The sequence below is a fragment of the Oryzias latipes genome, chromosome 13 (assembly GCF_002234675.1).
Source record: "Oryzias latipes chromosome 13, ASM223467v1".
NCBI classification, from domain to species: Eukaryota; Metazoa; Chordata; class Actinopteri; order Beloniformes; family Adrianichthyidae; genus Oryzias; species Oryzias latipes.
The window spans coordinates 32,440,079-32,453,984 of record NC_019871.2 but is presented as its reverse complement, the minus strand read 5'-3'; the positions used below and the strand labels follow the sequence as shown (position 1 = coordinate 32,453,984).

Sequence of the window (13,906 nt, the reverse complement as noted above, 5' to 3'; positions counted from 1 at the left end):
GTTGTTTAAAAAATTTTCGGCATGAGTTCTCTGGTCTAAAGTTTATTTTTAATCACGATTATGCAAGTAAAGCGTGTTATGCACCATCACGCTGGATACTAAACATTAGTTTAGAAAAAAAAAAGAAGACGAAGAAGAACAGCCGCTTGAACTAGTTGTGACCAAAGCTGGTAAATGAGATTTACGCCCCTCTCTTCTCTCACATTATCTGCTAATTCTGTCACTTCCCTAAACAAACACACTGAGCCTCCATATGTCACAGCAAAAGAACATTTGATTTTTTTGTTTGCAGGCACGCTCAATTTATTCTCCGTCAATCTCCAACCCTTCAATAGCGCACATGCATCAGTAACTGCTTCTTTTCTTGTATTAGCATCCGTTTTGTTTCATTTAACCAAGAGACAATGTCAGAGTCAACTGTTTACACACATTTTTTTGATTAACAACGATCACGATCAGATCTTTGATTTCATTCAATTTTCTTTTTAAAGTGATTTTGTTTTCATCAGGCAAAAAATGCTTTTTATTATTAAATTGACTAACTTTTCATCAAAGAGCTCGCCACGCCAAACACAAAATACACCAAATCTACAACTTCTAAGTGCAACATTTGTTCATTATGCCCAAAATAGATTTTTCGCGGGTGCAAATTTTGGTCAGTTTTTAAGCATATGGGAGGTGTCAAACTTTTGCTCAAAGGTGCAGAAAGTTTTCCAACTGCAAAAACAACAGGTCCTTGCAGTCAGTGACTGCTGTGGGCCATAATTAATATCCAGTCACTGGTTGGGAGACAGCTTTTGATTTTGATCGAGTCTAAAACTACGTGATTGGGTCAAACAACACTGACTAACAGTTTTAGAAATGATGAAAATAGTCTGGCAGCAGCGCGATTTGGTATACAACTGAACTGTCTGAACCAAACCATCGAACAGTTCCCATCCCGGCCACTGTTGGGCATAGTCAGGTACAATGGGGCTCAGAGATATTATCAGTCGTCTGCGTTTCACCCACAAAAACAAACATTCAATTTTACGTGGATGGATGTGCGTGTTGTGTATAAAAAAAGGAAAGCGTTTAGCCGATCACCGCTAGCTCTGTGGAAAAACTGGGTGTTTGTGTTTGCCTGGGGGCAATGCTAGCAGCGCAGGCTTGGAAGGGGCTGTTCCTTGCTTATCAAATGTGAGAACCCGCTTGTTTTTGTGGGTTGGGAGGGGCTGCTGTTCAGAGTGTAGGTTTTTAGAGAAATCAGAAATGAGTGAACAGATCAAAATACTGCTTTGGGATGTTTTTCTTGAGGAATTAACATTCTAATACACTTAACAGCTCAAAAAGTTGGTTATTCATGATATACACCCTTTGAAGGACTTTGCTGAACTAGTTGGGGGGACCGTTTCTTCCTACTTTAGCATACTGAACTTAGATGCCCCTTTCCCCCCCCTAACATCCTTCCTCCAGCATCGCTGATCCAAAGCTGTTCTTGTCAGTGGAAAACTTTTTCTGGACTGGAGGTGTGTCCTCCCCCGGCCTGAAGGGCTTCGGGTGGAGATGCACTTGTCCTAGTAAAAGTAGGTCAGACAGCTGCAGCAGTTTTATGCTAATTTAGCAAGGAAGCACAGCATTGAGGCCGAATCTGTCGGCTCCGTACGGCTTCAATAACAGCGTGCAGGACAGAGTGGGTGGGCTCGCAGACAAAACGACTTAACTGGAAGACGTACCCGAGGGACGGACCTGTCTCATCCCTCTTTTCTAAGTAGGACAAAGCTGCTTTGTGTTGCGTCTTGTTGCGACCTGGCGTCTGCGCGGCGCTGGAAGAGCCCCCACACGTTGGTTGAGCTGCGCGTGTGAAACTATGAGGAGCTTGGAGGGAACCGCCTCCACTTTGCACTGAGCGGTCTCACCAGAGTGAGGGCAGACAAAGTGGCGCGCCGTCATCGCAGAGCCTCTCCGCCCGTCCTCAACTTCCTTCTTGACCAAGTGCTAGCTGGGTTTTGTGTGCCTGGCAGCCGGACAGCGGCAAGTCGGTCACTCAGTCTATCCTAATGCTCTTTCCCACACTCCCATCTCCCCTGTGCTGCAGCTATAAACCTGTCACAGATGAGTCTGGCTGTTTCTGAACAGACGGGAAGTCTTATGAGGAAGGGAGGGGGCACATTTTGCAATTGCTTGATGGATGGGGGGAGGTTGGAAAGGTGCACCCCTATTCAGGTAACTGCAATAAATGAGCAAATATGAATTATTAAGTCTGTCTCTTCATTCAGAATCCATAATGTGTGTGCGTAGGTCTGATGGAGCTTTGAACTGCTTCATCTGAGCTCGGATTAGAGGAAGGCTGTCGATGCCTGCTAGATTTTCTCCTAGATGCTTACAGTTCGCTAAAGTAAATGTCGGAATATTTCTAAATGCACGTCAGACCTCCGTTCCCTCCAAACTCATGCTTGTCACGTCTCAATTGAGGTTTTTGTGCTTGCAGTTGTGGGAAAGAGGAATTGAGTTTTTAAGTACAACAGAGACGATCCGGAAAGCGTCTGCCGCTTGTCGTGACGGGTTTGTGTCTCCCGATGGTGCTCTGACACGGCGTTCTCGCTTCAGGCGACTCTTACCATGCAGATCATCACGTTCCTCGGGAAGGCAGTGTTTGTTTTGTCTGTTCTGAAACTATGCAAACTTTATGGAGTTTCCTTAAAGACCCACTCCGATAGAAATGATGGTTTTGGTGTTTTTAACATGCACTGGTAGCATTTTGCTGATGGAGGACACATATAAATAAAATTAAGCTTTAAATTGCATTTCTACTTATTTCTTTATTCAAATCGTTGTGAATCAGGAGAGACAAAAAATTGTCTTTCAAAAAGTTCACATTTATGACGTAGAAAGTATGTTTTCCTGGTCTGAGCTGGAATCCGAAGCCAAACTGTACGGCTGGATTGCTTCAATATTGATTGCTATTTTTGCTGCTAATGTTAGCTTGGGGGAGTGAGGGGCTGTAAGCTAGTGGGAGAGGGTATAAACAGAGAGCTCTCGCCAACACAGAGGGGAGGGGGTCGGCGTTGCTCTTCGCCAACAGTCTCAAGCGGTGAATTTCTGATGATCTCCTGCTGCTCTGCAGAAACTATGTCCTAGAAAACAACACAGGATTTTTTGTCATAAACAGCGTTACGGGAAACGCTTTGACAACAGATCAAAAGATAAGAGTGGAGCCTGAAATCAACAGAGCTTGAACATTTTTCCAGTAAATGTTGATTATTCTAGATGTTTGCTAAATGCCCTCATCTGCCTTTTGATATGTTAATCAGCGTTGGAATAGCTGTTGGGTAAAGCAGATAATAAAGGATTCATGGCATGTGCATCTGCCAGTCCGCCCTCCCCAGCGTGGTGACATCACACTGAGATGGTGGGAGGCTCCCGTTACTGTGGAAACTGCTTAGATGTTGCAGCCGCTCTGGAAGCCGTGAACGATGGTGAAGTCTTAATTCCACAGAAGCTCCCTGGAGCGGAGCTCGGCCCGTTTGGGTGTCCGGGCGGGGGGCATCACTCCTCCCCCTTGTTGGGGGTTTCGTAATGAGGCAGTGATACGTTTGCCACGCCGTACGGTTTTCCAGCTGCTGAGAATGTGGCCGTCTCTGCTCACCTCATTCACATCCTCCGTCTGACATCCACATGTCGGGCTTTTAATGAGTCACTCCCCCCTTGACGGCAATTGGCCAGTTTTTTTCATTAAACAGATGGCAGTCAAATGAATCCTTGTAGCTCTTGATTTTCACAGCTGCCTTTTTTCCTCTTCAAAGACTCTTTCAGAGGTGGCTATCACCAGTGTAGAGCATTGGAAAATCAGGTTTACTGTTTGAAAAGTCTTTTTTGCCTCATTTTCATCCTCATTGGTGCTGCTTATTGAGGGTCAACCTCGCCTGCAGGCTTTTACTGGTATCAGACTCAAACAGATGAGCGCTAAGCTCTAACCCTCACCGTGTAGAGCTCAACCTAAAGACAGCAGGTACTTCTCACAAGAATACAGAAGTTCAATTAAAGAGCTTCCTGCTTCCTCACTTCTGGGGAAAATCTGTCATTTCTGAGAAATGTTTTTTTCTCTCCTTATGATTGTGTCTACATACCCAGGAATGTGGGAAGCTGCCCCTTGTTCATTGACCGTGGTCGAACCGTTTATTGTGATGAACTGTTCCTCGCCGCTTGCCAAACTGAAGGAACCACAGAAACAGTTGCTGCATCGCATGTCAAGCTGTCACCAGCATGAAACGTCACGCATGGAAACATGTTTGCTCACCATCAACGCTGATCAGAAGAGGAAGATTTTAATAGTCGTAGTTCTGGTCTTTAGTTGGTGCAACTGTGCCCCTCCCCCTTCAGATTTAAGGCCCGTACACACCGGGACGAATATTCGTCAGGCGTTATTCGCCAGCGTTTTTCGCCACGTTTTTTGTGTTCACACCCAGGCGATTTTCGCTGACGATGAGCCGAGCGAACATGCAATTTCATTCCCTGACATTAGATGGCGCTTAATGTAAACAGAAATACTCCTGTACACAAGGTGGCGCTGCGCAACTTTACGCTTCTTAAAGTCGCTTTTCACTCAGAAGAAGAGAGCAAGTATTTACACGGTTGTCAGAATCATACAAAGAAAACATGAATATTTCAAGCACCAGTAGCTCCAACTGCTGCTTGGTTCGGGGATATTTTAGAATGTCCGTCATTATTTCTTCGCGGCAGTGTAGACGCTACTTGGCGTCTATCTTCTTCGCTGGTATGTGTGCTCAGCAAGGCAGTTTTGTGTTTGAGCGCCCCCAAGTTGTGTTTTACTGTAACTTCAGAAGCTCCAGACACGTGTGCAAAAGCGCCATTCTCATTGGTTGAATAGATTTCGACGCGACGCGTCGAAAAAAAAAAACGAACCCGAGGCGTTTTTTTTTTTTTGACGCTTTGGCGCTTTGCGTTTTTTCGCCTCGGTGTGCACACTCTCATTGGTGCCCTTTGTTTAGTTACGAGGCGTTAAACGTCGGCGAAAATCGCCGGCGAAATTCGTCCCGGTGTGAACAGGCCTTTAAACTGCTTCCTGGGGGTGGGGTGGGGTATTTTGGCCTTAATTGGTTGAACGCTGTAAAGCATTTAATGCTATAAATCCTTCAACCATTGCTTTCCTGTTTCTCTTTTTTTATTCTAGTATCTTCCTCCATTTTTTTCCCTTAACTCCTACAATTTTTCATCTATTTCAATCGTTCAACTATTCAAATGTTCAGCTCTTTCAGCTTTTTCCAGCTGTGACTTTTGCTCCTTCTAATCCTTGAACTTTTAAAGATGTTCAGGATTTCCAGCATTTCTGCCTCCATTGAAATATATGGGGGATCCTTGGTGCAGAAGCTCACTGGTTCGATACTCTGGCATTTTTCACAAACATATCTTTTTTATTATTGTGCTGTTTTCACTTTTTTATGCTAAACTTTGATAATTTCTTTCTTTACATTTTCTTTTGCCAATTGTACTGTCCTCACAACATGTGACTTGATGCTGCTAGACAGCCAGCGAACAAATACGAGTACTTCCAAGTTAGTTTGAGTTGCTTCTTTAATTTCTCTTCATCTTGAAGAATACTCATATTATTATTTGTAACTGAAATAAAACAGAAAAAATGTGTTCACAGACATTAGCTTACCATAAGAAGGTATGACAGGCCAAATGCTAATTCACAGCTTGTAAGAAACACTTTAAACTGCACAAGAAACAGCTAAACAACTTCCTAAGAAACATAAAATGTATAATCAACTTACAAAGACGGAAAATTCCCAACGCTCGCACGCACAGAGCCAGCTCAGCACGAACATGGCCGCATCTCCGTGAAAATGTGCTCCATCAAACTTGAGAACGCATGGTGAGAGCACTCACTCTGACAAAAATTTAAAATCGAAACTTAACAGAAACGACAGATGTCTCACTCTGACTATTTTCCAAAACGAACTGTCAAGCATGAATTACATAAACGAAAATACTTCTTTTACCAACTTAATGAAAGACATTACACCAATCATTACCCCCTAAGTTTCATTTTCATTCAGCAATACGGCATTCACCCCTGCACCTTCTTCAGGAAATGCAGCTCCTTCTAGGTTTTAAATGCAAAATAACTAAAAAACAAAGATCTTAAAATGACTGAACCCGATTATTCTCTCCTTTTTTAGTTGAAATGTTTCAATCTGTAAAATGGGAATTTGATGATTTATAACAGCTGAGCGACGGGGGGGAGGGGCATACACTATTTAATCATCAGATGATTGGAGCCCTTTATTCATTAGCAACCTAATTCCCATTAATTTTACACCTCAAGTCTCTTTCTTTTCAGAACTCGTATAGGTTGATGTCGTGACTTCTGTTGAAGTTAATCAGTCCCTGTGACTTCCTAAAAATATATATTTTTCTCCACTCGTTAGCCTGTCTGCAGACTCTCTGTTGGTGTTTCTTATGCAAATGCAGACTCTCCTGTCCTTCAGCGTGTTGGTAGATTCAGAGCAGCAGGAGCTCCTCTCAGCAGATGGTGCCTCCAGGTGGGGCAGCCTGGCAGCCGTTAAGCGGCAGCAGTTAGGAGTCTAACATCCAGACACCACTTGCCTCTCAAAACTGGTGGGAGGGTCACTGGCACATTCTGCTGGCATGCTTTGATGGAACTGGGAGCGAGTGTACATGTTACATAACAGACTGACCTGAACTGCCTCTTTTGCCTCCTTTTGCATGTGTGGAGGTTGATGTAATGGAGGGAGTCATGTGTGCTCCATCGCACGGCCGCTTTTTCTAAATCAAAGCAGAGCTTGCTGGTTCAGGAAGCAGAGGAAACAGCCGTTGACTGTATATGAGAACTGGACTGAGTGGAACGTCACTCATAGAAAATGACTCACTTCTGGCTCCAACCAAATGAAATCAATTCGGTCCCCATTCTTTGGTGATTTGAACGTTGCCGTGTTGGAGACAATGTCTCCCGAAAGGGGTAATTGGTCCGAGTCGGTCTGAGTTAACTTAACTTTTCCAGCAAAGTATAAATAGTTGAAATCCCACACCATATGCATGCATATTTCAACAACAAAAAAGGTGATGTGTCATCACCGCGGTGATGCGGTTATTGTCACACCCCTACCCTGCATGAAAACTAATGAATCCCTTCTGTCCTCTAGACCTGGAGGTCAGAGGAGCCTTGAGACACGGAGCCTGATCGATGCCCTGCCTATGCAGCAGATTCCTCAGTTTAACTTCATGACCTGTTCACATCCTGAACCGCTTCCACACCTCTCCTTTTTCTGATCACGCTGATCACGAAAGGTTCCCTCTGGTTTGTTTTGGAATCTCTTTAAGGCAGCACAATCATTGCAGCAGGCGTAGAGTCAAGCTCCATTCTGCAGCCCATTGTGGGGGGAATGGACCAAGGTCACCTGCAGGGAGGGGCTTTAACTCAGCTATGTATGCAGTATTTGTTGTGGATCCTGACTGTGTCTCCGCCTCCACAGCGGAGCCCCTCCCCCTCATGGATTTGTGCAGGCGGGTGGCTCGACTGGCTCTGGGGAGAGAGCGCATCCATCACATCGACGCCCTCCCACTGCCGCAGACGCTGAAGAACTACCTCCAGTACCAATGACCACGCAGTCCCGGAGGGGCGTGGCCTCCCGGCTAAAGGTCGACACGGGCACCTGGCTCCTGCTGGTGTGGACTTTAAACAGGTGTTTACAAGGGAAGGGGGGGTCGTTTACATCTTGGGATGATTCTTGCTGTTTTTAGTTTTTGCTTTGATGTATTTTATGGTTTTTATTTTCTTGACGCTTTTTTTTGGAGATTTTCTTCTCGAAAGTGAGGTGTGCGAATACTAATCAGGCTTTTTCTTTTCTGAAAACCCTGAACTATGTGGCTTCTGGGCAGTTTATGCTCTGCACAGGTTCTGTAGAATTCCCCCCCCCCCCCCCCCCCCCTCGTATTTATATATTCCCAGCATCACAGCAGGCTCTGTGGAAGGCAAAACAAGCCACAGGAGAGGCTCCCAAGACACTGTAGCAGTCGTGGATCAGAAATGCAGGGCGTCTGTGTCTGCAGGCACACCAAGCACACTCCTTCTCTGACTACAAACTTACTAAATGCCTTTGGGACAATCAGGCACACACACAGTTGGAAAAAAGCCCCTGCACTTAAAAAAACATCTTTCCTGTCTGTGCGTTTCCATCGCTCCCTTTAGGTTCTGTCGAACAAGCTTGGATCCGATGAACTGGAATACTGCCGCCCTCAGTCCCCTGTACACTTGCAACTGATTAGAGACAAAGGAAAACTCCTCCAGAGTTTGGAAAGCTGCTTTTTCTGCCTAGTTTTTATCTTTGATTTACAATTTTTTTTATCCTGAGAAAGAAAAATAAACAGATGCATAGGTTTAAAGAATGTTTTGACATACAAACATTTTTTTAAAGAATAAATTCATTTAAACCAACACCTCTGTGTGCTTTCTGATGTTTTTGACACTTGGCTTTACTCTTGTCTTGTCTCTTTTTATGTTAACAAATGGAGTTTTACTCTGTGGAATATTATAAATGTGCAAAAATAGAAGAGTTTTTCCAGAACTCCAACAAATGGACTTTTGACACTGGAGCCTTTGTCAGAGTGGCTCTCTCACCCAGAACAAAGCTGCTGATGTGTTCAAAGCTCATCTCCGTTTGGATTGTTTCTGGCCTGGTTTGCAGAAGGTCCTTTAAAGATCAGTCTGTGTTGACAGTATAATCGCTCACAAGCATCTCTGTCTGCTCTCAGCTGCCTCTTTGTGGCACATGACCACTGCTAATGCGGCTGATGGAAGTTTACATCGAATGCTGCAATAAAAACGTCAAGGATGTGGAGACCTGCTTGGAGGATAACAGGCAGGAAGGGTCATTAACCCGCCGACTTCAGGGCGCTCTTATTAAAATGCAGAGACAAAGATTCACTGAGGTTTCACATATAATGCTTTTAAATAATGCAGACATGTAGCCTGTAGAAACAAGTCACTCCATCTCACCTGATTCGGACTCAACTGCCCTTTTCTTTCTTTCCAACAGTACCGTCCACAACTCAAAGGTGAATTCCTAAGAAACTCCTGCCGCTCTGCAGAAACTACCTTCTAGAAAACGACAGACGTTTGATTAGGGCTAAAAACAGCATCATCATAATTAACCCTTGTGCTATCCTAGGCACTTTACCATTGGGAGTTGGGTCATCTAGACCAGTGTTTTTCAACCAGTGTGGGAAATTGCCCTCATTCACTGATCCACAAACCTTTTCCATCTCCAGGACATCAGCTCTTTGTTCATCCAAACAAACCCTGATAAAACACTGAGAAATTAGGAATATGAAAAAACAAACACCTTTTTCTTTGTGTTTATTTGATTCTATTAAAGACATTTTCATAAGAATGACGGTACCGCGATTTAGCCGCAGCTTCAGCTGTTTTAAGAAAAGTCCCGCCCCTTTAACTGTCTCCACCAATCATTCTTGAAGACTTAATCACATGTCATCAGTCTGACCAATCAGAAGTGGTTAAAGTCTTCACTTCCTTTTTTCAATTTAGCTCATGAAGTCTCTCAGTTCCAACTAAAATACCAGCTAAAGCTCGTCTTTAGCGGTGTAGCTTTCCACAGAATCCAGTGTCAGACCGTGGAACAAGTGAACAAAACAATGAAGCTCAGAGAGGTTAGTCTGTCTGTGGTCGGCGGATTTTCGGCACTACATCTCCCATGATGCATCGGGTTAAAGTGTATGTCTTAGCCAATGAGTTATATCACTAGAGGAGACATCACGTGGTTCCTCATCAAAATCAGAAAATGAGTCCATGAAGGAGGAAGGTTTATCATTTCACAGGTAAGTATTAAAATTTTTTTCTTTTACTGCTGCAGGGGCTTCATTAATAGAACACATGCATGATGCTGCAGGGCTATTATCAACATGCTGCATGATGTAAGTCATGATGTAAGTCAGATGAGGGCAGTGGAGATTTTGTGTTGATTATCGCCGCCTCAATTCGGTGACAATCAAAGACTCGCACCCTCTACCTCGAGTTGAGGATAGCCTTGACGCTCTGGCTGGTTCGTCCTGGTTTATTACACTGGACTTTTCAAACGGCTACTGGCAGGTTGAGGTGGCCGAGGAGGACAGGGAAAAGACGGCCTTCACGACAGGCAGGGGCCTCTATCAGGGGAGAGCCATGCCCATGGGCCTGACCAATTCACCGGCCACCTTTCAGCGCATGATGGAACTGGTGCTGAGGGGTCTGCCCTGGCACATCTGCATGGTATATCTAGATGACATATTGATTTACAGCCGTACGTTTGAAGACCACCTGCAACACCTGAACGAGGTTCTATCTAGAATACAGGGGGCAGGTCTGAGACTGAACCCCAAGAAATGTCACTTTGCCAGAAACCACGTGGTTTTCCTGGGCCATCTTGTCTCTCAAAATGGCCTCCAGCCGGACCCTCGCAACACAGACAAGGTAAAGAACTGGCCGACGCCTCGCACTCCCTCAGAGGTGAGAGCTTTTGTCGGTTTTTGTTCTTTTTACAGGCGGTTTGTCCGAAACTTTTCTGAGTATGCCGCTCCACTGAATAGATTGGCTGGCAAGAATGTTGCATTTGACTGGACGCCTGAGTGTGAGGCTGCTTTCACGTATTTGAAACAGGTGCTTACATCTGCACCTGTAGTGACATTACCCAACTTTACATTGCCATTCAAAATCTACACGGATGCATCTAAGAACTCCGTGGGTTCGGTGCTGGCACAGGTAGTGGATGGACTTGAACGAGTGGTAGCCTATGCCAGCCAGGCCCTCACAGCTGCCCAGAAAAGGTGGTCCACCTTTGATAGGGAGCTCTGGGCTGTGGTGTGGGCAGTCCGAGAGTTCAAACATTATGTTGGTCTCTCAGAATTTACCATCGTTACGGACCACCGCCCCCTACTGGGTCTCAGGAAAATGGCACTGGATCATGACCCTTCAGGAAAAAGAGGCAGATGGGTTTTTGGAACTAGATCCCTTCAACTGGACCATGGTTCACAAAGATGGTCTCAGTCACAGGAATGCAGACGCATTGTCCCGTCGACCAGTGACTTTGGATCCTGTTATCCATGCATCTGCTCCTACAGGAGTGTTCGCTGCCTGTTTGCAGCAGTCCACTTATTCACTATGTCATAGTAACGCTGAGATGCAGTGCCATCAAAAAGAGGATGCAGAAATTTGCGCTGTTCGCAGCCTGGCTGGAGCGGGGAAAATCCAGACCACCTCGCCGAGTTATGAGGGGCTCCTCTCTCAGCCTACGAAAATTGTGGGCTGAGTTTAACCGCCTATCAGTGGTGGACGGATTGCTGTGTCGGACTGTAACATCTTTTCCCTCGGGTTCCAAACAGGTACAGGTCGTGGTTCCTTCAGTGCTGGTGCCTGACATTTTGGGTCAATTCCATGGGGGCCCGGTTGCAGCTCACTTCTCTGCTGAGATGGTCTGGGAACAGGCCAGACAGAGTTATTACTGGCCTGGCATGCTTAAAGACATCAGACAGTGGTGTGAGCAGTGTATGGCCTGCCAGACACGCAGATCCCCGGTTCCAAAAGCCAAGGCGCCCATGGGAGGGTCTCCAGTCAGTCGTCCATTACAGCGGGTGGCAGCAGATATCCTGGAGCTGCCTCTAACGTCTCGGGGCCACCGGTATGTTTTGGTAGTAGAGGATTACTTCACAAAATTTGTGAATGTGTATGCTCTGCCCAACCAGACTGCAGAGACAGTTGCCCGCTGTCTTTTTGACGTGCTGGTGCACGGGGTCCCTGAGGTGCTGCACAGTGACCAGGGTCGGCAGTTTGAAGCAGAGGTGATTCAGAACCTCTGCCGGTTGCTGGGCATTGCTAAGACGCGTACTGCGGCCTACAACCCGACATCAGATGGCATGGTAGAGCGACATAACCGGACCCTAATTGACCAGCTGGCCAAGATGTTGTTGTCCCATGGGGGGGAATGGGATGACCATTTGAAATCTGTTGCTTTTGCTTACAACACCTCCAAGCACTCCAGCACACGGTTTACTCCCTTTTATCTTATGCACGGGCGCGAAGCCCGGATCCCGGCAGAGGTTCGAATTCCTAGTGGGGTTGGTGGCATTGGGAGTGCAGCCACGCTGCCTTTATACGCGTCGTCTCTTGTGGAGCGGCTGGGGATTGCTTTCAGTGCAGCGAGGGTTAATGCAGCAGAGGCTCAGGAGAAACAGAAACTGTATCATGATGAGAACTCTCACCACAAGGGCTTTACAGAGGGTGCTCTGGTCTGGCTTAATAACCCAACAGAGGGCCGCACAAAACTAGCACCGCACTGGAAAGGCCCCTATCGTGTGGATCAGGTTCTGGCTTCAGGTGCAGAGGCCGCTTTGACATATCGCATTGTCAACCCCCTGGATCTGTCGGAGCGGGCCCAGGTTGTTCATCATGACAGGTTAAAACGTTACACTCTTCCCCTGCCTGCTGGTTCCCCAAACGACAGTATGTCCTCCCCACCATCCTCCTCTCCTTCGGCGGGTACTTCATTGGACCCCCCAGATAATGGTGATCCACCCCAACAGGGTCAGAGGGATGCGTTTGGGACAGCCCCTGCACACTCCCGCAGTGGTGCGTGCTCCAACACGTTATCAGGACTTTATTAGGATGTAACAATACAGGGTTATGTCACAGTGAAATTTTTGTTGGTGTTGTGAGGAGACTGTCAAATGTTGTTGTTGTGTTTTCCTTCCTTGAAAGATTCTGTTGAATAATATGCTGTTGGTTGGCAGGCAATGTATTATTATTCAGACTTTTTTTTTCCTTCTCCCTCCTGTGGTGGGAAATTTGCCTGTGGGTTCTGAAAACTCATGTTGTTCCTGTTTGGATGACTTTTGTTGGCGCCATATAGGGTCTCAAATGTTTATTTCTTAATTCATTTATTTTATTTATTTATTTTGCAATCCCCGGCCTGTTGCATTTCCTGTAGAAATTGTAGAAATGAGGACATTTCTTTTGAAAGAGTGGACGTATGTAACCAACTTCCTGGATCTTTTATTTTGGGAGAGGTGTGTCCCTCCCGGGTTACCCTAGAAGCCAGGGGGCGTGGCAAGTTCAGAGAGTTTTGTAAATTTGGGAGTTGAAGAAGAAGAATAAATAAGTGGTGAGCGGATCCACTAAATGGCGGACCTGTAGTCCCGTGTCGTTTATGACCACAGAGTGACTGATTATTGAACCTCCCCTATCGCTCGGTTACATTATATATGTAAATGTAATATATTTACATATATGTATAAATATATATAAATGTAAAAATATATAGTATATAAAAGCTACTTAGACACCACTAAAAGCAATAGAAATCATTGTCATGTGGGCGTCGTCGACCTCACCAAGATGGCGTCGCGCTCGGCCACCGTCGGCCATTTTTCTAAAGCGGGTGTGTCTCCTCTAGTGATATAACTCATTGGTCTTAGCGCACAATGAGTCTCTCCTCTTAACGTCTTAAAACAACAACGAACACAAATCGAAAAGTTTTTGAATCTTTTAACTTAACTTTTATTACATCTTTTAGAAAAAAAACAACTGCAGCTTCCAGCTTTTTCTTTTTATTTTTTTTTATTTTTATTTTTTTAACTTGTTCTGTCCAACAGCTGAGCAAACAGATTAGAGCTGAAGGCTTTTTGTGTTGGACAGGTTTTACTATCACAAAAAGAGGTTATATAGCTTCAAGAAACTAGAGTGTAGATTTGTATAAACCCCTTTTTGTCGTATTATTTTTTATTTATTTGTTACATTTAGTGTGTGTGGGGAGGGAGAGGGGAAGAATGTGAGGGGAGGGTGGAAGAGAGTAAAAGGAAGAAAGGTGAAAAGGTGGGGGATACAAGCACTGAT

At 45.3% G+C, this 13,906-nt stretch overlaps 1 protein-coding gene across 3 annotated transcripts in view; it reads left to right on the top strand.

Moving 5' to 3' along the window:
- The window catches only part of LOC101166894 (SPRY domain-containing SOCS box protein 4), a 33,613-nt gene extending 25,161 nt beyond the window's left edge, over nt 1–8,452 (top strand). For 2 of the 3 annotated variants that reach the window (XM_004075961.4, XM_020708540.2), the window contains one exon: nt 7,500–8,452. In XM_004075961.4, coding sequence (XP_004076009.1) covers nt 7,500–7,627 — 128 coding nt within the window. In that variant the 3' untranslated portion in view covers nt 7,628–8,452. The remainder of the gene's footprint in view (nt 1–7,499) is intronic. The other variant, XR_002291598.2, reaches the window with a different exon arrangement.
- Nucleotides 8,453–13,906: the final 5,454 nt, after the last annotated feature.